General features: G+C 41.4%; 5 protein-coding genes across 5 annotated transcripts in view; 3 read left to right on the top strand and 2 right to left on the bottom strand.

The window, feature by feature from the left end:
- LOC135342031 (uncharacterized) overlaps positions 1-26,744 on the bottom strand; it is a 90,738-nt gene that overhangs the window by 3,490 nt on the left and 60,504 nt on the right. The window lies entirely within an intron of this gene.
- Positions 36-5,913, top strand: LOC135342032 (PHD finger protein 10-like). The gene is made up of 13 exons (XM_064538720.1): positions 36-103; positions 288-485; positions 582-711; positions 1,115-1,287; positions 1,414-1,530; positions 1,706-1,856; positions 2,045-2,628; positions 2,895-3,003; positions 3,081-3,169; positions 3,323-3,422; positions 3,574-3,662; positions 4,596-4,752; positions 5,736-5,913. The coding sequence occupies exons 1-13, from the start codon at positions 80-82 to the stop codon at positions 5,819-5,821; spliced, it is 2,007 nt and encodes a 668-aa protein (XP_064394790.1). The 5' UTR covers positions 36-79; the 3' UTR covers positions 5,822-5,913.
- On the top strand, positions 6,068-18,260 carry LOC135342028 (mitogen-activated protein kinase kinase kinase kinase 5-like). The gene is made up of 23 exons (XM_064538716.1): positions 6,068-6,243; positions 9,949-10,137; positions 10,809-10,866; positions 10,993-11,083; positions 11,740-11,804; positions 11,946-12,004; positions 12,184-12,274; positions 12,458-12,546; positions 12,753-12,871; positions 13,071-13,215; positions 13,518-13,658; positions 13,808-13,877; positions 14,054-14,168; positions 14,691-14,817; positions 14,939-15,066; positions 15,248-15,372; positions 15,633-15,855; positions 16,144-16,211; positions 16,414-16,517; positions 16,711-16,808; positions 16,916-17,148; positions 17,327-17,453; positions 17,827-18,260. Exons 2-23 carry the CDS (start codon positions 10,036-10,038, stop codon positions 17,915-17,917), a joined length of 2,469 nt encoding a protein of 822 aa, XP_064394786.1. The 5' UTR covers positions 6,068-6,243; positions 9,949-10,035; the 3' UTR covers positions 17,918-18,260.
- Positions 18,440-20,976, bottom strand: LOC135342052 (probable transcriptional regulatory protein Pmob_0807). Its single transcript, XM_064538741.1, has 2 exons — positions 20,417-20,976; positions 18,440-19,003 (listed from the first exon to the last, which is right to left on the bottom strand). The coding sequence occupies exons 1-2, from the start codon at positions 20,878-20,880 to the stop codon at positions 18,538-18,540; spliced, it is 930 nt and encodes a 309-aa protein (XP_064394811.1). The 5' UTR covers positions 20,881-20,976; the 3' UTR covers positions 18,440-18,537.
- On the top strand, positions 21,108-26,119 carry LOC135342030 (uncharacterized). The gene is made up of 8 exons (XM_064538718.1): positions 21,108-21,265; positions 21,522-22,994; positions 23,147-23,203; positions 23,760-23,813; positions 23,944-24,034; positions 24,461-24,543; positions 24,790-24,881; positions 25,744-26,119. The coding sequence occupies exons 2-8, from the start codon at positions 21,531-21,533 to the stop codon at positions 25,997-25,999; spliced, it is 2,097 nt and encodes a 698-aa protein (XP_064394788.1). The 5' UTR covers positions 21,108-21,265; positions 21,522-21,530; the 3' UTR covers positions 26,000-26,119.

Here is a 26,744-nt window from a genome sequence, read left to right as displayed (position 1 = left end):
TGCGCGCACAACCCCCCCCCCCGCGAGACTAACAAACTTCAATTGTCGATCTTTACCAGGATGTGCTCTGCTACTATCGATGGGGGACAGCTCTGGTGAAGAGGTACACCCCTAGGCCCTAGCATAGATATTATAACTAGGCCCTAATTTCTCTCCAGCTATTGATACTATGATGGTTTAATAGTCCAATCATAGATAGAAAGTAGACTACAAGAATAGACTAGAATAGACTTAAATTAATTGTGTACTACAGTACTAATGTGTTATACCTGGCCAAAAAACTACAGTTTACCCCTCCCCCCTCCAAACGTCAAGTACGCTCTGACAGTCGGGAGGATGACAAGAATGACCCGAGTTACCGTGGCAACAAAGGCTCACCCCCTCCTCACTCTGTCAGGTCCGATTATTTCCCTGCCTCCCAGCTGTTCGAGTATCAGTGGCCGCTAGGAAATACTACAGCAGATTACTTCATGTTACAAGAACAGGTAACATGTGTACGTATGTACATACGTAGGATAGAGGGTGGCGATGTAAATAGAAGAAAGACGGTAGCATGTATTATTAAATGGTTTTCCCTGTAGGTGAAAGAGTTCTTGGATATTCGGGGTATCCAGAGGAAATATCCAGACTGGAGGAGGAGGGCTTTGGAAGTGGAAGAGAGGGAGTTCCTAGTGGGGATGAGTGTGGTCTCTGAGACCCTCAGTAACATGGGTGAGGTTGGGGACGCAGAAGGACGTAGAAGAGTATCAGTTTACTGTATGGAAGCTCAGCTAATGCAGACTAAGTGTCTATCTATTTATATCGGGGCAGGCTTACTGTACAAGTAATATGTAGCCTCTTCTCCAGGTTGATTTTTCTCTATTAGAATGGAAGGAGAAAAATAGGTAGTAGTATTTGCTCTGAAATTTGTCTAAACAGGCGCACCATCCACACCCAGATACAATCAATACGAGGACTATTTGTCTTTTTCCATTCTATTCGGCCTGGAGACGAGGCTAGCTTAATATCTTCTTTTTGAGACCTGCCAATCTTTATGAATGCATTTGTAAACTACAGATAATACAGTGACACCAATCGTCTCCCCTCCTCCACACACACAAACACACAACTGCAGGACTAGTAGCGCTGCAAAGTGAGGAGGTGCTGGAGTCAATGGCAACAGACTATCCTTACAAGTACTCAGAGTATGTGCAAGTACTCAAAGAGAAAGAGTTTCAGCAGACGCTACGAAACAAGATGATTGAAGCACGAAGAATGGCAGCGGTCACAGCACAGCTCGAGTCTGATGTAAGTGGTTTAAGTGTCCACTGAAGGTTGCCTTTTATTGGAGAGACACTGGAACTAGAGAATGATAGTGGTATAGTGTATTGTTAACTTTTACTGTTGACATTGTGTTTATTTCGATCTCTTCAGGATGTGGCTCGTGCTGACGTGAGGAGTGGAGCACTGAGGATGGTGGGCCAGTTCAACCAGCAGCTAGCCAGACAGCGAGAGACTCTGACAAAGGGATACATTGATCCTCACACAAAGGTGAAGTACATGTAGAACTAATGCATGTGCATGTGCATGTACATTTTATTATGTGGGTCACAGAACTGTGTAAATTGTCTTCAATATCTTTCCCTTTCCACGTTCCTCCTTATATGCTTGTTGCATGTACAGTGTATTCAATCCGATTACTGTGCCCCCTGCATTACACCCATAGCTCCATCACTTCCCTCGCTCCCCTACAAAGCTCCGCCCAGTCCCTGTCAAGACCCGCTACCCTGCCGCCCTCCTCCCCGGTCAGTACAGTGACAACTACCCCATCTTCACTTCACAGGAACTCAGCCAGCTACCTCTCAACACTGTTTCTGGTGAGTGCATCTCTAGAGCATACGTGTGGTTATTGCTCAGCTTCATTCACTGACAGAGACATTTGGTGGTCTTTCAGTAATTTAAGATACATGTATTATCTAGGACTGAAATCCTCCGCATCCTGATTGGCTATACAATATACCCGGTGTCCACACGTAAACATTTGTAACGATGGTGATTATTTCAGGTGTGCCCGAGTACATGGCTAAAAAAATTCAAGCTCAACCACAAGCCGGGAACAGCTTGGGGGTGCAGGCAAATCCAAACCCTGGGGTACCAAACTCGACAGTTGTTAAAGCTGCCGCTGACGATTTGCTGAAAATTTTAAAGTCGTCGAAATCCAAATCGCAACCATCTACACCTGTTGGTGAAGGAAGACAGGTCTCTCTGCTGAACTCAATTCAGAAACTATTGACTGCTTATGCAACTGGCAGTAGAACTGGCGCTAAACCTATGAGTGTGGAGTCGTCAAAACAAACGTCTGTTTCTAGTACACGTCGATCAAGCCTATCGGAACTGCTCAAGGGTGGTGAGTCTGGTATGGGATCATCGAGTGAACAAGCTAGTAAAGCAACTAACAAAGATGGATCTTCAGAGATTCGAGTTGAGGAAAAGGATCAGTCTGGTATAGAGTTGTTAGAAGATGCTAAGGAAAAGAATCGTGGTATTATCCAGGGAACCGTCTCAGAAATGCTGAATAGTGATCAAGCAAATGTTGATACTAAGCCTGAGAGGACGGCTACCATTGAAAAGCCTTCAAACAAGTCAAAGGTCAATAATGTAACCAATCAGTAACATTCTATAAGGAGTAAAAGGGTCATCGAATGAAAATGTGATAGTATCCTGTGTGTATCACGGTGCTTGTGAATGTGACTAAGTTGTTGCCAGGGACATTGGTCGGTATGGTCACCACACGATGTTAGACTATAAATCTTGTCATGAAATATTATAATTATTGTGTGTTTCATGATTGAGAGTAGCCTCTTGAATATTCTGAACACATTCCTATTACATATTACGTTCTTTTTTCCTTACAGAAGCCTAACATGAGGACTGCCTTGTGTAGTGTTTGCAGAAAGGGGCGTGGCTCTAACATGAAGGGTGTTGCCGAGGACTTAGTGCAATGTAGTCAGTGTTTCACATTTGGTAAACAAGTTATAAATTCCTACTGTATTGTACGATTGAGACATGCCCCTCTACCACACCCACACACACACACACAGCTCATCCGACCTGCTACAACCTTCCCTCCACCATACTCTCTGTTCTGAAGCTCTATGATTGGCAGTGCCTGGAATGCAAAACCTGTCAGGTGCATGCTTATGCTTATGCCTTTTTGATACCCACCTTTAGTGCTTGAAAAATTAGCTGCGGTCATTATGCACTGTAAGCTCTTATGAACGTTACTTCAATAGTCTGGAGCATACAGTACACTTCACGCTAGTTTAACACCTTCCCTGTGTAGGTGTGTAAGAGTCCCCATGAAGAAGACAAGATGGTATTCTGTGATGATTGTGACAGAGGGTACCACTCGTTCTGTGTCGGACTGGATGAAGTGCCCTCAGGTAAAAAAGATTTCATAGCTACATGTACATGTATGTGTGTTTCACTTTCTTGTATTTCACTTTGGTGAGATAACTGTTTACAACACAATGTAGTTCATGTGGTAACTGTGCGCAATGTCATTGTTTATCACTGGTTTCCTATACTTTCCAGGCAACTGGCTGTGCCCGCTGTGTGGTAGATGTGGAAGTTGCGACAAAGATAAGGCAGGGCCTACAGCTGAGTCTAAGTGGAAGCACGAGGTGAATGCAGCGTGTACGTGTCTTCTTTACTAGAACTGCAACTCATGCATATTGCCACTACATGTAGATACTTCACTTGTATACAGTGTGTGCTTGAAAATTATCAAGAGTCCATAGTAAAAAAATAGAGAGGATATCGAACCAGAGCATTACCTTGTATCAGATGTATTCGGAAAGTAACGTGACTTCCTGCTTGGTAACTGACCAATCCGAGCGCCTGGAGCCGCCACTTGCCCTCGAGGCAGCAATAAGCCAAATTGATCATGCATTTCAGACAGGAAGTCACATTACTTTCCAATGCACAGTATGCATGCGTGCGATACTCTCTCTCTTTTATTATGGACTCTTAGAATTACCGTATATGCTTGATCAGAGGCCGCTCTCAAATAGTAGCCTCCTTTGCTAGCAAAATGAAACATTTAGTAGCCGCTCTCAAATAAATGTAGTAGCCGCTCTCAAATAAATGTAGTAGCCTCAGGGAACTTTGACTCTAGCATTTCTGCACGTGGCAGCTCCCAAAAAATTATTAATACTTAACAGCTAGCTACATTTTGTACATGTACGTAGCTATAGGTACAGGTAGCAGCTGCTTCATAAAGACTTTCTCATGGCAGAGTTTGAGTTTATGGAGGTGAAAATAACTTTTGATGACAAACTAAAGGTTGTTGAATTCGCTGGAGCTAATAAACACCGCTCTTGAACAATCGCCTCTCTCGAATTGTAGCCTCCTGTGCCAGCAAAATGAAACATTTAGTAGCCGTGGCTTCTGATCAAGCATATACGGTGTGTATGTAAGAGCAGCCCTTGACCTGATAAACCCACCTTTGTACTTTGGTACTGAATTGGTATTCTGAAGCTGGCCATGGTTTGTTTGTCTCATTCTACCTCAGTGTCTACGTTATTTCTACTGTATTCCCTCACTCCCCTATGCAGTACATTGAAGGTCGGTTTATCCACACACTGTGTGTGGAGTGCTCCAGTTACTTCAGGCAAGGCTGCTACTGTCCCGTCTGTTATAAGGTGTATAAAGATGACCACACAGACAGTCCTATGGTCTGCTGTGACTCATGTGATCGCTGGATCCACACAGGTATATACAAATGTGGAGTAAGTCTATAATAATGTTTAATTAACAAGTAGTAAGGCACTTTCAGTTCCAGTGGAACCTTCATAAAACGGACACCATTGGGGAACAGCCTTTTGGCCATTATAGAGAGGTGGTTTTTGTTGAGAGGTTTCGAATGCCAACTACATGTATGCTCTGAGTCAATCCCTGTTGCAAATGAATCTTGGAGCTTTGCTAACTGCTTCTCTAGCTCTGTAGCTTGTCCCTACAGCCTTTTCAAAGCTTGTATGAGAAAAAAAAAAGTATAAAATTATTGCTGAGATATATATAGCATTATTTGCACAATTGTGAAAACCTAGAGCTAGGTTTTCACAATTGGCAAATATCAGCAATAATTTTATGCTAATTCTGGGTGTGGCTGTCCGTTTTTCCATTGCTAAAAAGCTGATTGGGTGCTAGAAAGCTGCTCGTTATACAGAGTAGAGAGGTGGCCGTTCCTGAGAAGTTGCTTTACATCGAAGTCATTGCAGTTTCAATCCGGACCTGAGCTCTTGGGCCATTTTATAGCGTGTGGTTGCTCTTCGGAGGTGGTTGTTAATGGAGGTTCCACTGTATTTTGTGAGGCGGCTTTCAGCAACGCCTAGTACGATGCTAGCTTCGATTCAGGCACATGATGGAAAGTAGAGCGGCTCCCTCTAATGCACACTACTGATCTAAGCAGCAAACATTTATTGTTTGCACCTGATCCATGCCAAAGCTGAGCTGTAGTTTGAATTATTTTTTTGTAGTGATGAGGTCGGCTAATCTATAAAGTGGTCGTTTCCTTGCCCATGCCCCTGGGGAGTTGTTGCAAAACCTGGTGTGAACGATGTCATTTCCACTTACCTCACACCATACTTTGCCTGTTCATGTTTTCGGTATAGGACTGGGTATTGGTGTTGCGGTAGCTTTGTGCGTTTGAGTAGTGATTTTTATGTGACTATCGTGACTATTGGTATTTACTGCAGGTTGTGATGGAATATCAGTGCAAGAGTATGAAAAACTATCAGAAGAAAACTCAAATTACATGTGCATTAAATGCAGAAACAAATAGAGATTCTACATATAGTAGACTATAACTATTGTACTGACTTTCCCCTGCATAATAATCTCATTGACTCTACATGTACATGTGGTGAGTCTATAGCCTTGTCCCCACTAAGTCCCACTGAAAGTACTAATACATTAATAGCCGCGGCTGTTCTTAATAAGTAGCCGCAGTGTAATGATGATGTCATACAGTAATATCGTAAACTTCCTGGCACACCCCCGTAAACTCTGGATTCCAGCCTAGCCATCTGCCATGCCATTGTCTCTATCTGACACATACGTAAGTACATGTACATACAGTACAGAGTAGCCAGCTTGTCTTCTAGAGTCTGCAGCAAGCCTAACACGCTTTGTCGGATCTCTCACTAGGGGCTAAGAGGTCTCTAAAGACGTATCAACTGCACCTTCAGCCACAATCCATTTGAGGTAACTGATAATTATGGTAATTATATTAAAACAGGGTGCTAGCTAGCTAGCCAAGCTTTAGCAGTGTTGTGTCGGTCGTTTTTAGACCCAGTGCTGTTCTCACTAACGTGCATTAGTTTTTTTATGATTATGGGCTGCTTAAGCATGTAGCCAGGTACACACCCACTGATACAACCTCTAGCTTTATACATATCATGTCAGTTATTTAGTACTGGAAGTGTTTCTTTTAAAATGCCTTACAAGCATATACTGGAAGTTTGATGCACATTCTGTCAATGCGTTTTATTTATGGGCTAACTTTTAATTATAACACTCGAGCTCCTATTCGAGCTAGCTGCACAATTCTCTCGGTAGCTAGTTTGGTATCTCACAGTCTGGTCTGATAAGCATTAACTAGTGTATATAATCCCTTAAGTGTGCGTCATGAAACTTATAAATCATTTCTATTGGGCATCCAAACAAATTTGCATACTATCAAGACTTTGAGCTTTGTAGGATAACTTGACGTACAATGTTATAGTGAGACCCACGGATAGCGATAGTTAATTGGTTCAAGTAAAAAATATGCACGGATTAGCCTAGTTTGTTAGTACATGTTCTCTATCTACGTGTGTATGCACACGAATTTGTACCTCGCGTTCAATTTTTCATGATTAGAGCACACACGGCTGGGTATGAGGTATTGCGGGCTAATTGAACTCCATGGACTGTGATACCATTTTGTTAATAGCTTGAGCCATTTTTGGTATCTCCGTAGCTGTTTATGATGGATTTACATTACACTGTTCATGTAAACATTCAGTGCCACAGGTTAGTTGAGATTTGTAGTTCTCTTGAACTGCATTGGTAAAAAAGGTGCTGTATGTACTAACTGCCCCTTAAAGTGTTATTATCATTATGTAGACCTTCATCTGCCGTTAGAGGCAAGCTTGATATTCTACACAATCCTTGTGTGAGTACATGTGTGTGTGCATGCATGCGTGCGTGTGTGCGTGCGTGTGTGTGCATGCGTGTGTATGTGAGTGGGTAATCCGTTTGTGTGCTCCATCAGATGCATTCCAATTAACACTTTAAATAAACGTTGCTGTTTTTTCTAGATGAACTTTGAATACCATACCACACGCAATAACATACGCAGTGAATTTTCGGTTGTGTGATTGTATGATTAACAGACTTGTGTTATATTGTGTATCACATCTCTGTGTGAGGTAAGAGAAGGTAACGTTACAGTTACAGTTGTGGTCAGGGTATTAAATTTCACACAATGAACTATTATTATCTATTGTGCCTCGTCTACTAAAAGAATATCTTATGTAGTCGTGTTTTGAACTCTTTACTGAGCAAGGGTGGTAGTAGTCCAATATACAATAATGACCTTTGTATTGCTTATTTCACTGAAAGTGAATTGGTGCTCTGGTGTGTCTACACGTATGTAGTATACAATTGAGTGTAAAAACGGTATAATTATAGCTGGAACTATAATTATTGTTCTCTTTGATTTTGTGCCGTCAAGTCCCAGTACGAAGATCCCTTGCCTTCATTTGTCCTAGCTAGCTAACAGTTCAGAAATTAGTGGCCCCAGTGACCTTCACTTATTTTTTTGTACGGTTGGTTTGTGTTACATGTATACTGGAACGTGGAATGTGCATAGTTACTGTGGTATGATCCATTTCCTAGATTCCTAATTATACTCGTAGCCATACAAAAGCTGTTAGCATATGACATTAACAAAGATATCATTGTTGGTAAGATTATTGTTTGTTTGTCCCTTTATGGAATCCTTAATGTGTACTTTTACCTTCCTGTTGTTTTAAGCTATATAGTGCTGTAAAGTATTGTACTGTGATACCATCACGCATGGCAATTTCTAGTGCCTATTAATAATTTGTATGGACTCGAGTTCTCATGCACTGTAGCTAGCCTCCTGCTGTATTTACTGTAAACATGCTTGTATTGGACATTCATGGGGAGCCATACAAAGTTGTGGTGTTAAAATGAAGGAGCACTTGAAAGGCAAAGCCAGAGCCTCCCTCAGATCTCTAATAACTGGATATTGGATTAGTCACTTGAAACCAGGAATAGTCACTTGAAACCAGGAAGTCATTGCAACAATTCTCATTGAACCAACGCTTTATTATCAGGCTGTAGTTTGTATCGTGGTGGTGTGTACTGTGTGTATAATGCATTGCATATACAATTTGTGTCTGTTTCTTATTACAGCACATTACAGCTGGCGGACGGTTCCTCTACACACAGTCTCTGTATTGTGTACAAGTGCATACTGTGTTTATTGGTATACCTCAAGCATGTGTGTGTTTTATACATTTTTTGGTTGGGATGCTTCATTTTCAGGATGTGTATATGTGTGTTGTAATGCTCAATAATAAACACAACACAGCTGTGTTTGTTCCCCATTGGCCTTGTTCGAATTACTGCATTTAGTAGTGTCGATTCTTCTGATATATGTAGTTAGTTAAGTACGCTCCTTGCTGTGTTCATTTTCGTGGGATACCGTATAGCGGATATATTTCGAGCATATAAACTTATGCGTTTTTTGCTGATTTAGCATGTACGAACATAAAATGTTATACCTACGAACATTAATATTGCATAAGGCTGATAGAGAAGTGATAGTCCACGAAACTGTATACCCTCGAAATATACCCGCTAATATTATGGTTATTCTACGGTTATATTATGGTTTTTCTGTGTATTTAAAGTTACATGTACATGTCTATTGTATTATAGGGCCCTGTCCTGTCTGGAGTATCCCCATTTCATTCAATTCCTTATTGGTAATGTGTCAGTGTGCTGTACTTTGCTGGGCTTCTTCATTGTATTGCATGTTTCTGTAGGCCCCATTGGTTAGCAAGGGACTCTGTCTACATGCACATAAATGTCAAACATCCTTATAATTCCAGTTGTATAAGTGGGTCCACTGGTGCATGGTCGACCAATTAAGGATGTTGCAACAAAAATCGTGGTGTTATGTGCATTTTAAATTACTCCCTGATGGTATTCCTAGTCAGGATTTTATCTAGGATTAAAAGTTTTGGGAAGGAAGAATTTGGCACGCTATCGCATGCATAAAACATTTTGAGGCCACAACACCCTCAGTATATAGATTATACTAGCAGTGTGTCACAGTATTGGTTACAGATTACATGTAGTTGGGTCACAAATCAAATAGTGTAAGTAATTTTATGTACAATGTCTCATTGGTGATGTTATTACCACACATTGCTGTGGGGGGGGGGGGGTTACTCCTGCCCCCTCACTCGATGAAACCCTGCTAGTAGGAGGGAAGTCAGTGCCAGTCCTAAGCTGGATCTGTACATGTACAGTGCAATGTATTATAATTATGCCAATAGCTACTGTAAACTGCCTTGTCGAAGCATTAGATAGATATCGTTTGCTTCTGTGAATCTTTTATACATTCAGTTGCTCTTTATATTGGACCTCAGTTCCTAAAACATGAAGGGTTGCAAATATATTTTCTACATTTACAACATGCAGTACATGTATTTGTACCTGGATCAAGATACAGTGAAACCTTGTTGATAGGACCCCCTAAAGATTCATCGTAATACGGATATGTGATCTGTGAAAATACTCATTTTTGGGCAGAATTAAGTAGTTAGATGGATTCTGTATTACTTCTTAGGATGTATCCCTTGGTCATAGAACTTGTTTTCTCTCCTGCAGAAAACATCACTCATTATTGGTCACACTAGTCCAGCTTGTGGACCAGCGTCCATCTAAAACTGCTTGTTGTGCACACAGAGGCTAAGCATGGCGGACGGCATTTTGAACATCATTCAACGAAAGAATCCTGACAAAGAATTTGACATCTTAAAACAGATTGGCAGTGGAACGTATGGAGAAGTTTACAAGGTGAGGTGGTTGTTTGGGCTAACTGTTGCTATGGTCAACAGAGACGAGACATACATGTACCTGTACAGTTGTGTGTGTCAGTGTGTAATACGCTGGTGGAGCATATACACATACTTGCCTCTAAGTAGTGCCCTGTTCAGTATTATAGCAGCACATTTCCAAGCTGTAACTGTGGGCATTTTGATAACAATACTTATTGGTGATGAATATTGAGCCACGCTTTATTATCTAGCCTGATAGAATAGCATTGTGGTTTAAGGTGTGTGCACACTGTATTGGTATTGTTCGTACATGTATAATTCCGTTGTAGTATTCTTATAGAACGTGTATATACAATGACATAATTCCCAAAGACTGCATGTAATTAATACATGTACATGCCCTGTTTACTTTTACTGAAAAAGGAACCCTTCACTTCTTATAGAATAAACTATTTACAGGACGCAAGACTATAATCTGCTTATTTAGCTGTTTGAATTGTATACAAAAGGCAATGGAATTGCTGGTCGTTGAAATATCAACATATACTTATATGGTCATTAGATAAGCTGCTGTATACGCTAATTAACCACTGTCATTGTTTTGGTTACATGTGTGGTGTGCATGACGACATTGTGTAGGATGTGACACATACATGTAACTGTATCTGTCTCTGTTATTTTTCATTCCAGGCTCGTGTGAAGGCAACAGGTCAAATGGTAGCTTTGAAGATAATCAAATTGGAGCCAGGTAAGCAATCAACTGTGTGCCCACACACACACACACGCACGCACACACAACTCGACACACACACACACACATTCGCACACACACACTCACACTCGCACACACACTCACACACACACACACACAAAGGCGAGGACTTCAACATCATCCAACAGGAGATTGCTATCCTAGCCGACTGCAAACAGCGAAACATTGTAGGGTTCCATGGCAGCTATCTCAGGTGAGCATATAGTTTGATCAACGTATACATGTATAGAGCTTTGCTGAGAAGTTCCTGTTAAGCTATACTCTTAACAGTAATTAATATACATGTATAATAAGAGTGCGGTAGAATAGAACATGTCTGTGCATTGGTCATACATTTTGAGCTCCCATCAAAGCAATTGACGGCCCAAAGCTAACAGTTTTGTGTGTTTGTGGTGTTAATAGGACAAGTGTGTGACTACTTAGCTGTTGGCTACTGATGCAGTTTTGTAGTTGGTAATTCAGTTAAGCTCTCAGCAATAACCTGTATTTATAGAGCTCTGATTGTTGTGTGTTAAACATGTGTGGCTGTGTTTGTAAAACAATTATAGATATCTGCCCTACTGTGTCTCCTGAAAAAAAAACAGTAAAACATGTTGTCATAAAAGAAGTGAAAGTGGTATATGTAGATGGATAACGCAATATGTAGTTTAATGTAGTTAAACGAGGAAGCATCATAACTGCGGCCTTACCTCGGCTATAGAGGTGTTCGGGCTTGGCCCCGTATATCGCGCATACGTGACCTACATCTGTTTTCCTCTTTTACACTGCATGTATAATAGTACTGCAATGGTTGAATTTAGCTACACCCTCCCTCTACCACCCACCCCCATACATGTACACACAACACAGACGAGACCGTCTATGGATAGCCATGGAGTATTGTGGAGGAGGATCAGTGCAGGATATTTATCATGGTCAGTTGGTTTTCTTACAAATTGATATCCTTTAGGAATGAGCTCTTCACTCTCCTTACCCCTTTTTGTGGTAACCACGTACAGTACAGAATTGACTGTTCACATGTATGCACTTTGAATTTGCCTTCTCTCTCTCCGTAGTGACCAACCAGGGGCTGAACGAGTTACAGATTGCTTTTATTTGTAGAGAAATGTTGGCGGTAAGAGAAGTTTTTCAGCACATAGTATAGTAACTGTATGTCAAGAGCTTTGCAGTGAAGTGTACATGTACTTGTAGCTGTTTTCTATTAATAGTTTCATGTAAGAGTTTTTAATGAGCATGGAACGGATACGTACACTGTGCGTGTGTAGTTGTAATGTGGTGTCACTTATTATATAGGGTCTAGAGTATTTGCACGAGCGGAACATGATCCACCGAGACATCAAGGGAGCCAACATCCTACTCACAGATGATGGAGAAGTCAAACTAGGTAACCAGCTGGTGATGCGCTGTGTGCTTGTGCTCATGTTGTGCCCGGATACAGAGACTACCACACTAGCAAAGCCTTCAACATAATTGTCCGTCCATTTACTGTAGCAGCAGAGGTGTCCATGTGTGCATTGTTACGATGTATTAGGTGTGATTGACTTTCCTGTTTCTCTCTGACCAACAGCTGACTTTGGTATTGCTGCTCAGCTGACACAGACTCTGATGATGAAGAGGAAGTCTTTCATTGGTACACCTTACTGGATGGCCCCAGAGGTACGCACATAATACTATTTAACTGTAAAGAGAGGTTTTGAATTCGAATTTTCACGACCTTTTGTTGTGCCCCAAGGAAGATGTACAATCATTTTGTGTGTTGGAGGACTATCACCTTAGGCAATTCACTTAAAACTTTCCATGTATTTTTAGCATTGTACTCTAATAGTTCGTGGCACCACTGTATGTGTTGTGTTTCTCTAAAGGTGGCAGCAGTAGAGAGGAAGGGAGGCTACAACCAGCAGTGTGACATCTGGGCTGTGGGGATCACTGCCATTGAGTTTGCCGAGAAACAGCCACCCATGTTTGACCTGCATCCAATGAGGTGGGTGTGCATGGATAAGCCAAACTCTTTTTTTGTTTTGACCTTGCCTACATATGTAATCGTGATACGCACACATATGTGGTGTTTGATACCTACAATAATTACATGTAGTAAATGTACAGTGTCATTATTAACTAAAATAACACCCAGTATTTTGACTCTGGGACTGCGATGTTAATTTTATAATTCAATCTCCCAGGGCGCTGTACTTGATGACAAAGCGTAACTTTCGCTCCCCCGGCCTACAACACAAAAACAAATGGTCTGACAACTTCCACGATTTCCTCAGAAACGCACTCCAGAAGGAGCCCAGAAGAAGACCAACAGCTACTGAACTACTCAAGGTGAGTCTTGTTGAGTGTACAAACTATGCGGAATTTACTAACCTATCCTTACTTTTGTACATGTATGCATATACATATTTTAATATGATAATGATGATGGTGACCTGCTTGTCAGCCTGATAACAATGGCGCTGTTTCACTGTTAGACAATGTGTACATTTGTACACGTATATATAATGGACGTACATGGTACATGTGCATGTACATGTACATGCACCTTCTACACAATAACAATGTGTATACATGTACGTGTAGAATACTTTGAATGGGTGGTGTACTAACATTGTCCTCCATTTATGTAGCATGAGTTTGTGAACCGACCTGCTCTGTGCTCCACACTGACAATCACGCTGATCAAAGTGCTGGAGGCCCCACCCCCTAAGCCCAAGACCCCCGTCGAAGAGGACCCAGAAGATGAGCCCGAGGATTTTGGAGAGAAGAAGGTAAGTGACAGAGTGGTGCCCTGTCGTACTATGAATTAGTGTGTTTATAGTATATCCCTTAGTATGGGTCAGTATAAACCAAATTATGCAGAATAAAACGTTCATGTAGCTAGCAAACCAGATATTATATGATGGATCTTTTGCTACAGAAAAAGTTCAAGCGTATCTCGTCAGTAAAGAACCAGGACAGAATATCGAGACAAACCTCTGATGCTGAAAGTAAGTTCAACTAACGTGTAAGCATGCAGGTTCTACACATCCCAACCCCCTCACACACACACACACACACACACACACACACACACACACACACACACACACACACACACACACACACACACATACACACACACACACACACACACACACACACACACACACACACACACACACAGTGGGTGGTCTGAATCTGCCAGTGCCCAGGAACTCTCAGGCTGGTAGACAAGACATGCCTCCATGGCTCGCCAGCGCTGCAGATGCTGAGGTCGGATACAAGCCAAGGATCCAAAGGTACATTATAGCTTCAAAGAAAATTGTTTATCAGCACAATGTGTGTGTTTAGCCACAAGATGTACACACAATGAAATGTATCTGTTGAAGTATTGATGGTGTCTATTGATGTGCAGCTGTGTGTATATATGACACTGGCATCTTCTAAGTAGAATATTGGCTTTCATCGGTACATTATATTGTGTTGAGTGCAATTTCATCAGTGTGTGGTTGCAATAACTGTAGTCTTGAATTTCAGTACTGTGCCTTGAAACCACATTGTAGCATACATGTACATCTTGGATTATTAGAATGTGTGTACAATGTATCAATGGTAGATATGTGAATGTAATTCTTTAGGTCACTAACATTTGACTGCACTAGTACTGTGTTCTTGTGTGTGTACACATGTGGCGTGCAAGTGCACTGTAGGGGTGAAGAGCACCTCGAACACGCTACATTGTACTGAATACATGTAGCATTATAATTATTTTTTTGATTATTTGTTGATTTAGCTGTATTGTCTCCCCTCTCTCCTAACAGACTCGACACTGCTCCGATGAGTGAGGACACAGAGGAATACTATGACCCAGACCAGGACAAGGATTCGTCCAAAGAACCACCCCCTCCCCCTTATGCTCCACCCATCCCTCCACGACAATCACAAAAGGTCAGAATCCACTTGCCATAGCAAGTCGTTACGTTACGGTCATGCATGCATTCAATTCTTCTTTTGTTATTTTTGGAACCTACCTTCTGCATTTAACTATCCTCTCTCTCTGGCCATGCAGGTTGAGGGTGCCCAGTCTCCGACTGAGAGTCCATTATATGGCAACGTAGGCCAACCTCCCGTCCCTCCTCGTCACCGCCCTACACAGACCTCTCCTCAGATTCCACCATTGCCACCAAGGTCTACAAAGTGAGTACCACTGAGTTAATATTATGAGCCCGTAACCTGTTGAGTACTTCGTGTACACTACCGGTTGTCACTGCCTACTGACTGCATGAATATCTGGAATGATTAAATCATCGTCATTCTGTCTATAGATAAATGTATGCTACCCAGTACACGAATGATTGTTGCCTGTGTTTCCCCTCAGGACGAATGGCCCCAGCCGCCCTACGAGGCAGTCAGAGAGTGGCAGAGCATATTTCTCCAAGATCTTCAATGGGTGTCCGCTTCACCTAACCTGTGCAGCAGCATGGACCCACCCTACCACAAAGAGTAAGGGAATATGCAGAGAATACAGGTAGCTATCAACAGTACAATGTTGTACTGACACTACTTTTGGCATGCGTCCGTACTCCACTCACATCCTCACGACTCTCCCCCTTTAAAGGGACTGCACTGTACATGTACATTGTACTGCATTGGTTACATGTTTAGCTTGGTTTTTAAGGGTACATGTACGTACCATAATCGTGTTTTTTTCCCTGTATTGCGTTATTACTTAATCCTACGCTATTTCCCATTGCCCCTCACAGAACAGTACGTGATGCTGGGTGCCGAGGAGGGCCTCTTCTCCCTGCTAGTCACCGACAACCCTGAGCCAGTCATGGAACAAGTCTCCTCTCGAGCCTGCCATTGGCTGCGTGTAGTTGAGTCTGCTCTAGTCTGGCTGGCGGGCTCCAGTCGCCACATCAACATGACCAACCTCGTCCTCTTGTTCCAGACTGATGCTTCGAAGGCCAGCATCCCTCATGCAAGGTGGGCAGTACTTATTTGTTCGTATGGCTTGCGTTAGCAACAGATGCTATACAATTCTTGTAATAACTATACACCTGGTTTGACATGTACATTGCATGATTATACTGTACGTGTATTTATGAGATCAAGTTTGGGGGTTTTACCACTATGCTGATCTTACTGGTTTGAAGAAGCTTTTTAAGTACACGCACACTTAAGTATGTACATGTACGTGTATTGCATGATTATACTGTTCGTGTGTGTGCTCAAGGGGTTGTTTTACCACTATGCTGATTTTACTGATTACAGCTATGGCCGGTCCAAGACCCACACCACCAGAGTGCCAGACTCCAAGGGCTCCTCTCACTGCTGCGTGGGTGAGTGCTACCACTGCATGAGTTGTCACTCTGACAATTCGTCTTAGTCAACCAATTGAAAAATTGAGACTGCCCCCAAAAATAGAAGTACACATAAAGATCACCCACCTGCGCTTTACTGTACATGTAACATGTAACAGTATAGTTGCATACATTATTAATCCAAGCAGTGATAAATCGTTACCTTGCTATGTCTGTCTAGTTCGGAACCCGTTCACTGAGCAGCGGTACCTGGTAGCAGCAGTGTCTCGAGGACTACTCCTCATGCAGTGGTTCCAGCCCCATCAGATCTTCAAACATGTCATGGTACAGATCCACTAATGTGTGCAGGGCTCCTAATGTACACACACACTGTATACGTATACAATATTCCTACATGGAATCTCTCAGCATTGCCATTGTTGCCGTACTTCTTTTTTTGTTGAAATCCGTAGCTCAGCTTTGTGTACAAGTACGTACGTATGAAATTTTTGATTCACACTCTGTCTTCACCGCCCAGCACTTTGAGTGCCAACTACCCCAGCCACTAGTCAGCTTGGAGGCCTTCATTGATGACAAGGAAGAGTACCCTTCTGTCTGCTACGGAATAAAAATTCTGTGAGTTCATGCTATTAATCACTGCAGGAATTACTTCTTGCATCCTGACATGACAACATTATATGTGCGGCATTCTTTCAGTATACATTTTTCCCCTATGTAATCAGTGCGGACTCTTCCATCTATTTCGAGAGCATCAACCTGAACACAGCGTCCAACTGGTACACAGACAAGCCAGACGGGAAGGATCTCTCCATACTCTCTCTACAGCAGCTAGAGAAAGACACCTTCTTTGTTGGGCTCGAACATAAGGCAATGTTTGTGGACAGACAAGGCAAACTAAAGCCCAGCCAACTCCAGGCATCGGAACTGAACTTCGACAAGCCGTCAGAAAGGATGGGTAAGGCTAAGGGAATATGTTGCATTTTCTGTACATATCAGTGGACTAGTTTATCAAAGATTTTCATTCAATGTGGTTACCAGTATCTAGTGCATTTTGTTTTTCCTAGGGCCGTGTTGTTTGTTGACCATTTCCTACAACAGTAACAAATGAATTTTGGCATTTCCTCCCTATGCAGTGCATCTGTCCAACTGTGTGCTGAGCTTCCACAGGCACGGGATGCAGGGGAAGTCCCTAGCCACACAACAAGTCACGGCTGAAGTTGCCGACGGCACCAAAGTCTTCCACTTACTCGGATCACACGGGTAAGCCTAAATAGTTTTATACGTGTGTTCATTCTGAAAGCTTAATTCATACTAGAGGTTGTCATTACATTAAGATGTATACAGAAAAATATGTAATGTAGTGGTTGTTGCATCTGTGAGCATTGTACATGAACCTCGCTACTATAATTATAGTAGTCTACTAAAAAGCAATTAGGGGGATCGAGTGGCATACTGTACAATGTACGTCACTCGATGCTTCTACATGTAGTACTGTAGCAAAGAAGGTGTTACTTCCATGTACTGTAGGTTCATAGTTTTGGGCATAATTATATCCACGTACATACAGTGTGGTGTGCCACTTGATACTAGGGATAGTCCAGTATCCAAATTACGCTACTTTTTATTATTATAGGACTATCATAATCGAGACTCGACCCCTCACTGACCCCAGTGCCCCCTCAAATATCTACATTCTCGTGTCAGAAGACAGTCCGCAAAATTGAATCAAATTTCCCCTCTCCTGTGACACTTTAGTAATTCTTTGTACACTGCTCAGTAATTCAGTAATCTATTGTGTGCTTATTGAGTGTATTGACATTGCACTCAGTAATTATAGTTCATTCAACTGCACTGTGTGTAGTAGTCAGCAATTTTACTTTCTTGTGTACCAACTTCTGCAATAGTGTTCATGTTTTGGTATTTGTAAGAAAGTGTATAGTTTTGTAGAATTGTAGCATAATGAGATATAAACTATAGTTTTGTTATTTTTAAGTTTGTTTGTTTTGCCTTGTGCATGTATTTCAATTAATTTTGAACTTACGATACATGTATATTAACGAGAATGAAGCTTTATTTGCAACCGTACACAATTACAAGGGGAAACCACTTAATTAGTTGTTCACATTGCAACCTAACGTTGAACATGCAGAGAAATTGTGCACATAATAGTACACAACAGCTGTAACAATCGTGCAGTTCTTACAATTATGTAGTATATGTACATATATATTCTTCTAGTGGCTATAAAAATATATATTCACCAATAAATTATATGTAGTCTCATACGTTCAAATCACACAAAACATTGCAAGTATAATTAATTTATGACAACAGTAAGTGATAATTAACTGGTCTGTTCAGCCAATGCAAAGTTGCTATAAACCTCAACAACATCTTCATGTTCACTAACAACATCCACCAGCTGATTCGCTTGCTCATATTTTTCATCTGACAATTCCACTAATATCTTGGGTAGATACTCGAAGCTGGTTGTCAATTCATTTACTCCTTTCTCTCGGAGTGACTTCAAAACCTGACGCAAATCAGTGATGTCACATTTAAACTGATAATCTGAACTAGAGTTTGATGAAATTGAGTTGTAATCTGCGGTTCTTTCACTCTTATTGTTTGTTTCATCTTCTGATGAATTGCTTGCTTCATCCCTGTTGACTATGTCTACATCTTCAGCCCCTATCTCAATGGCAAGCTCAAGAGGGTCTGTCAATGAAGGAAAGATAGAGATTGGTACTTGGACAAGAGCTTTATGCTCGAAGTTAAAGGTAGCTGAGCCCGGATCACTAAGAACAGCACTGCAAAGTGTTAGAGAAATATACAGTCATTAAAATTAATGTTATCCCGGCAATTAATACTATATAGATATGTCACACCAAATTTGGACTCCCGGAACACACAAAATCCATATTTAAAGCAGCAAGTGATATAGTGTAAAGCAGCATCACATTAATAGTTGTGGTAAATCTGTACATGTACATGGGACCATCTCTTGCACTTAGCACAGTAATTATTTGGCGAGTGCATGACAGTCATAAAAAACTGTTTGCTGCAGTATAATTATATAGCCTTCTTGTTATCAACATTAATTCAGTGGAATTGATTCCATCTTTTTACTTTCTAGGCAGAGAAGATGGTGCCCTGTTTGTTTGCTCAAACCTGTATACAGTGTTTGTTCTCTTCTCTTCCGATAGATGACTCTGGCAAGCCGTGGGTGAAGTTGTAGATCATAAACAGTACCACTTCTCTGTCGATGGTAAATATTTCATATAGAACCTTTGACACCTGAGGAAATATTTACCATTGACGGAGAGGTGGTACCGTTTATGGATGTCACATGCAACCGTCATCTTATTGTTCTTTTCTTTTCAAAAAACACATCTTCATTTTAACTTTCATTCTGGCAGCTCTAGACTAAGCCCTGGGTAGGTACACCATACTGGATACAAGAACTGGTAGCCAAGTCCAGAATAGGGTCTTCTGGACAGGTTGGTTTCTTCCATAGCTTCCTGGAGTTGGGATATGACACTACTAGATCTATATAGGGCCAGGGGCTCATGCATGCAGCACTGCCATTGCAGGATCACACTATATACCGTACTACTAATGTTTTGCGAGCTTTGCGATGGTTGATCAATTTGCAACAATAAAATCCTAAATTATTACTAGTAAATACACGCGATCCTTGCCAGAACGCAATAGTTAGATTGCAAAGGGTCAAATTTTCTGCTGATTTGGCTCATTCGCAAAGGTTTTTCACCCGGAAAATATTATAATAATTCGGTAGTTGCTAATATACTGGAGTTTGCAGAATCTTTGCAACACACCAGTAAAAGCGTAGAGCGTTACGCGTTCCTTATATGGATTTTGTGTACATACTGTGGTCTGTTTTACTACTTAAATGTGTGAGCATTTCCCATATAAGGAACCACAGTGCTTAACACTTTTATTCATGTGTTGCAAAGATTCTGCAAACTCCAGTACTACAGAGAACTTGAAGTGTGCAGGATACTAGCTAATTATAGAAGCTAAATAAGATGTTAGACAGTGTTTTAATGAGGGGGTCCACATTTTGCTGAGGGGGTGCATATTTTGCTGTAAAATTTGTTCCAGGGGATCTTATTTTACGGGTATCGTGACAGATCTACTAGGTTTCCATATCCAGACAAAATGATGCTGGGAGAACCAGACAACTGTTATAAATTGCTCACCCATTCTTTTCCAAGAGGCTCTTCAATTGGGGTCGTGTTCTTTTGATATTATCTGTCACTGCTTCAATCAACAGGAGATAGCCACTGGACCCCCTTCCATTCAGTAAAATAGCCTCTGCTGATCCACTACCCATCTTATTTACTGCTCGCTTCATTGCACTATCAATATTCGCCTTTGGAACACCGGCAGATTTTGCCTGCTGAACAACACTCCCAAGTTTCAAGTTTTTGTCTGGATCAGTACTTCCTCCTGTTTTAATGGCGGATATTATTTTCTGGACGTATTTATGAGTGTATTGACTTCGTTCCATGTCTGCAACTGCTTTCTTTCGCTTTATCTTTGACCATTTGTTGTGCCCAGCACATTCCAGTGAAGTTGTATGCATATATTGTAATGTAAATAAATCGAGACTGGCTTTGACACGTCTTGTTAGTTGGGAACAGCAGAACAGTGAAAACTTCATCTTCAGGCCGGAGATCGAGAACTGTAACACCACGCCCACTGTGCCATGCCCTTTTCACCTTTTGACTGGATCCAGGGAGGACACGATTAACCTTAGCTCTAATTAGCTAATTATCGTGACCTTTTAATTACATTCTTTGAAGGATTCATCTTTTCTTTCTTTATGGATCTGCTGACTCTGGCTGACTAAGCAATAAAACACCACACGTGATTCGGTTCAACGGATGACCTCGCCCGCAAATAGGGTCACGTGTGGTATATTAGATTATAGCTCTGTTGAAATTAAAGTAATACTGTCAGCACAGAATATCAACTCATAGTGCTAACTAGCTAGAGATAGTATCAATCAGGGCTGTATACTCAGTACAGTCTCTTGGACAAGAAACGTAAGATTCTAAGTTAAAGAACTACACCATAACCACTGTGTCACTCGTTCCCGGATCCCAACTATTAAAAAAGAAGACTGAATTCCCAAACAAAAGTCTTGTTAGATTAAAGTTAGATCTCCTATATTTGGACTCATACACTAACTATTTAGCTCCTTTGCATGTGCTTGTTCTGATCAGTGTTACACAGATAGGTTCCTTTGCGTATAGCTGAATTTAACTGTATAATTATCCATTTTTTGCTCTAATACCACAGATATAGACAATGCTGGCAATGGCATCAGCCAATAGTACGAATCAAGTGTATGAGCCACGATCGCAAATGGACTCTTTGGAAAAACCTATTACACTCCCAGTTGCCAGCAACCACAATCGTGCATGCATCCTTGCACCAGAAACTGTTGGGATTGAAAATGCAAAGCCACCAGTGCACAATTCACAACTGATGACTGATATGTCCTCTTCCACACAACCTAGCAGTTCAGCGTCTCTGATAGGAGTCATGCCGAATGGAGTGCATGTTAGTCGAGTGTCAGGTTACAGTACTGAGATACAGTCTGCTTTAAAAAAAGTGTTGCCAACAACTATAGAAGCGATAAAGGCTTTTAACTATACAACTCAATTAACTCTACAGTACATTAAGAACCTCCAATTTCCCAAAACGTCTCCTTCACAAGATCGACTAATATTACCTCGATTACCTCACACTAGCCCCTGTACCAGTTCATCAACTGCAACTCCTCTATCCCAAGCTCCGAGTATAGTTCCACCTAATATACAGTCACCAGCACTCATAGGGAATCCTTCAAAACTTCCAATTGCCTTCAACAAGGCCCAGAAAAGTTCACACGAGACAGAGAATGATGTACAAGAAACTAAGAAATGTATGCGAGCAATAGAACAAGAGTCGGACAATAAAAACACACTTCATCAGATTCTATGTATTCCACGTCCAACTGATTCCCTAGATCCGAGTCCGAGAGAAAAATTAGAGGGGGGCACTCCATCAGACAGTGAGAAGCCTCAAGAACCACGTGAAAAATCTTCATCAGAGTCTTCAAGTGCTGTAAGTGTACCACAGAAGCAAGAATTAGGGAAAAGAACTTCTGAGGAGCGTTTGGTGTGCAAGGAGCAGCTGCTACCTGATTTGCCTACCCTTCAGTCAGTTAGCTTACAACCAAGGAAGAGAAAGCAGAAGTTCCACTGTCTCGAAGATACCTCAGTACCTGAGCTCCATAGAGCAAAATTAAATCAACACAAATCCAATCACAAGAGAAAGAAATATCTGGACGAACCTGAACCCAAAAAACTACGACTTACTTCAGGGTCACAGAGAATGGCCAGTTTGAATGCGAGAGCTCGTGTTACAGCTATGATGGAACCAGAAAGAAAACTACCAGTGAAATCTTTGAAAGTCAAACCGAAAGATAGACTAACAGCTGCATTGAGCCAACTCGCCAGGAGTGGAAATCTCCCTGCTGGGGAATACGTTGCCATCCAGCACCCTGAGGTGGAGATACCTCCTGATTTTAACAGATCAGGACTGCTGTATGATGGGTCGACAGTCCATCCAACTGCAATAAAGGTCTTTTACTCGACTACGAATGATGGTTTGTACCTGCCCAAGTTCATCCTACCTATGATTGTCCCCTCCATGGCTAATACAGTCGGTAAAGAGGTGGAGAAGTCACTTGCTGCTCACCGCTCTCTCACAAAACCTGCAAGCCGGGTATTGATTACTATAATTATACATGTTTACTAAGAGCTGTAGATTTACTTGTAACTATGTTGTTACGCAAGAGAATAGCTTGCACTGGAGACTATGGCAGCTCATTATGCATAGTTTGTGCTCGTCTGTTATGTACTGTAAAACCCTATTAGAGCAACAATGGCTGGATGACTATTGGAAGTCCAATAAAGACGATCGAATACACAGAGGTATGTCTGTGCGTTGACTATATTTTAGTTAGATCATGCATGAGGTGTCTATGGTCATTGGCTAACTAGATAAGCACAATATTACATCATTTGTATCCTCAAATTATGGCACACGAGTCATTGGTAAAATGACGTTGCTTCTTCCGTTATCCATTTTGTGAACCTAGATCGCTAACCTTTGAAAAAGCGAAAATTTTGCACTATATGGTACTTTCCTGCTAATAAACATTCATGACAAGTGGGTAGTCTCGTATACCTGCTGTTTCTCATTAATAGTCTGTTTTACTCTGGGCATACTTTTCTATTGATCAGGACTGTAATCATCCTGTTAACCACGTGCTAGCTATGTGAAGCGCACTATATAGAACTGCGTTCCTAGTCTGCTCACCTGGCTGCCTGAACGCTGCGTTTACAGCATGGATAGCCTTACCGCAACAATTTCTATCATGGTAGATTTTGTTACGCGTTGTATGTAAGCGCTTACATTGCTGAAAAGCGATCAAAGCTACTGTAAGAATGCTTGTGGTATTGATTCCATGACTGTACATTTCTCTAGGATACTGTCATCAATACACGGGAGCACTACATTGGTATACAAAGGAAGGGAAAGGTGAGAAACCATGTCCTTAGTCATCATTGCATCTGACCGACCAAGAATTCCTTTGGAAGTGTTTATCTTCCTGTAGCCTTATAGTCGCTACGTCATGTGCTGTAATGTTTGTTGTTTGTCTTGTCTATAGATGGTGTTTGTTCGGGACACCGTGACTCTGAGAGCAGGCACGGATGAGAGACCTTACATTGGGAAGATCGCAGCCATCTGGAGGGAAAGAGGTAGCGTTTTTGTGTGTGTGTGTGTGTGTTAAATGTGTAGTTTTCAATAATATATCGCCAATAGGTATTGTGTCATCTATGAAACATTCTTGTTATAATTATGTCATGTAATGTGCATGTAGCTAACGTCCGAACATTAGTTCTTTATGTATGGCTTTTCAACGGTTGTCAACGTTACCAGTGGACAGATGTCAAGTTATACTGTAGAAGTTAAAGACTATTGTTCATCTTAATTGTGTGTAGGTTGGTATACCTTGCCCCAGCCCTTAATTTTGTAAAGAAGCCCTATACTTTTGTAATTGTGTGGCTACTTTGTACTCTGGTTGATGAATGGTCACAACTTGGCTGTGAATGGGTTGAGATAGTGCTTTGTAGTTTTGACTAGACACACAGTCATGCATGTGTGTACTCATTCTGCGTTTCCAGATGGCGTGATGATGACCATCTTCTGGTACTACCGTCCTGATGAGGTGGAACCTGCTGCCACCTCCGGGATGACTTTCACTAAGGTTTGTAGTGCAGTACAGTAATCTTTTCTGTCTAGTGCACTGATTCGACATTAATAGCACCCATTGTACGTCTCATGATTGGATTGACTTCCACATAGCTTACTGCACATATTTAGATATTAGCTCACCTATTGTACTCAATGACCATGTGATTTTTTTAATTTTGTGCATTGAAGGAATGTATGACATTGTGCATTGTACTGCATACATGACTGTGCATTTTATACTCCATTCATTCCCTCACAGAATGAGCTGTTGGCGTCGCAGCACTACGACGTGAACAGTGTTGCTTGCATTGAGGAGAAGTGTTACATCCTTGGACGTAGCCAGTACTCCAGGTATGTTCAGTTAACTGTATCACAGTCTTGTAGTTTTGACACACAATTTAATTGTCATGCAAGCTGTACTGTGAAATAATCGTAATTACAGGTGTGTATGTATGTATATACCTAGGCACATTTTTATGCCTCGGTGCGCATGCGCAAGCGTGGTATACGGTAGTGTGTTTGTGTGTGTGTGTGTCTGTCTGTCTGTGTAGACTGCTACAGCTGCACAAGGATCAATGAAGTGTAAGTAAGAGTTTCTATAGGCTTCTAGTCATGTTTTCTTGGATATTAATTCGTGGATTTGCAAAATAATGCTTTGTTCTCGAGTTATGCCTAGTTTTGCTTACTTGGAATGCCATTGCAGCCTTTTCAGAAGAACACGTAGCCAAACTTGGTTTACCGATTGTTGCTACTCAGTAGTTAGCTCTGCATTGGAACGCTAGCTATTGGTAGCTGCAAGAGTGAGAAGAGAGCTGCAAGGCTCTGCTGACTTGTAGCCATTAATTTTAGACTTGAACTTTTGGCATCGATCGTTTTTAATAACAATCATCGTCGATTATTACCCACTCTTTGAGTTTCCCTGGATTTTGCATGCAGTAAAATTAAAAACGTTCATCATAATTATTATAATCAATGTGTGTATAAAAGCTAGCTTAGTAGCTTTATGTTATGTAGCTTTGGCACCTCCACCGAGGCATCAGCACCCACGGTGCTTTCAGTATTTACATGTAGTTGTATATTTTTTGCTTGTATATAAATAATTTTACATGTATAGGCGAAATGTTGGGATGCAGCCTTTGGTTATATACCACTTGTCTTGTTTAGTTGTAGCAAAATACTTTTCAGACACACATCTTTCTACCACACTTTGTAGATACCAGGCCAGTGTGATGGGACGCAAGCACCCTGGTACTCAACCCCAGAGGTGTGTGGTACCACCCATACCGTCTCGAGACCATAGCTCGTGCTATGTGAGCCACATGACCAAGGACCATCTATCACATGATCTGGACCCAGTGCACGTTGATCTCGGTCCATCCATGGACAAACTTGTTCGCAAAGACTCTTCACTCGTTTATATCTGTTATCGTGGTTACAATCATATTAGTGGCCGAATTTATCAACAATGACAGCCGTTTGTGTACTAATTATTATTTCCCAGATATGCACACAGCATTCAGGCTTGTACATTTTTGTTTGATACTTCATGCACTACTATTTATTGCCAAGAATTTGTGTCAAAAATTAAATCTGGTACTGGTAGAAAGCTAGAGAGGCATGATGCATTTTTTCCCCCAAGTCCAAATGCTTCCACCAGATATATAATTTGTTATGTCGTAGCAAGTTTTTTGCTTTGCATGGTGGAAATGAACACCGGAACTTAAGACTGTCGCAACTACAACAGCTCCACAGTTGTGTCTAAGAACGCAAATGGCTCGTTCAAACATTTACACATCAAGCCAAAGACTGTCCCTCTTTTTAATAGTATAGCTCTTTGCAATCATTGTGAAAACGTGGGCTATAACTATAAGTGGGTGTTTTTTCTAAATCAGGCCTGTTTTCAGAACTATAATCATGCAAGGGCGTTTATATTTAGTATAGTACCCCGTGTACGTTAATTTCTGATGGCTCATGTACCTGTGTTTATCATTTGCGTCTCAATTGCTAATGGCTTATAACGTATGTACCCTGGTAAATGGAACCAGGCCACCATTTTAAGAGTGCCATTACAATTGCTGCACTCGCAATCATTCCCCATAATGATAAACATAAGGCCATTACAGTACAACGTTATTTGTATCTGTTTTGCCGCTGTGCAATATTGCATGAAGCTCAATGCACGGGGTGAATGCTCTATGAGCATCTTGTTACAGT

Source organism: Halichondria panicea, chromosome 9, assembly GCF_963675165.1.
Source record: "Halichondria panicea chromosome 9, odHalPani1.1, whole genome shotgun sequence".
Taxonomy (NCBI): domain Eukaryota; kingdom Metazoa; phylum Porifera; class Demospongiae; order Suberitida; family Halichondriidae; genus Halichondria; species Halichondria panicea.
The sequence above is the reverse complement of the archived record's forward strand: the minus strand, read 5'-3'. Positions and strand labels throughout refer to the sequence as shown.

Coding starts and splice junctions, on each gene's coding strand:
- LOC135342032 (XM_064538720.1), top strand. CDS start 80: ATGGGGGACAGCTCTGGTGAAGAG. Junction 1,857..2,044: donor ACCTCTCAACACTGTTTCTG/GTGAGTGCATCT, acceptor TGATTATTTCAG/GTGTGCCCGAGTACATGGCT. Junction 4,753..5,735: donor TGATCGCTGGATCCACACAG/GTATATACAAAT, acceptor TATTTACTGCAG/GTTGTGATGGAATATCAGTG.
- LOC135342028 (XM_064538716.1), top strand. CDS start 10,036: ATGGCGGACGGCATTTTGAACATCATTCAACGAAAGAATCCTGACAAA. Junction 12,275..12,457: donor TGATGGAGAAGTCAAACTAG/GTAACCAGCTGG, acceptor TCTGACCAACAG/CTGACTTTGGTATTGCTGCT. Junction 14,169..14,690: donor TACAAGCCAAGGATCCAAAG/GTACATTATAGC, acceptor CTCTCCTAACAG/ACTCGACACTGCTCCGATGA.
- LOC135342052 (XM_064538741.1), bottom strand. CDS start 20,880: ATGAAGTTTTCACTGTTCTGCTGTTCCCAACTAACAAGACGTGTCAAA. Junction 19,004..20,416: donor AGCCTCTTGGAAAAGAATGG/GTGAGCAATTTA, acceptor AACACTTTGCAG/TGCTGTTCTTAGTGATCCGG.
- LOC135342030 (XM_064538718.1), top strand. CDS start 21,531: ATGCTGGCAATGGCATCAGCCAATAGTACGAATCAAGTGTATGAGCCA. Junction 23,204..23,759: donor AGACGATCGAATACACAGAG/GTATGTCTGTGC, acceptor ACATTTCTCTAG/GATACTGTCATCAATACACG. Junction 24,882..25,743: donor GGACGTAGCCAGTACTCCAG/GTATGTTCAGTT, acceptor CACACTTTGTAG/ATACCAGGCCAGTGTGATGG.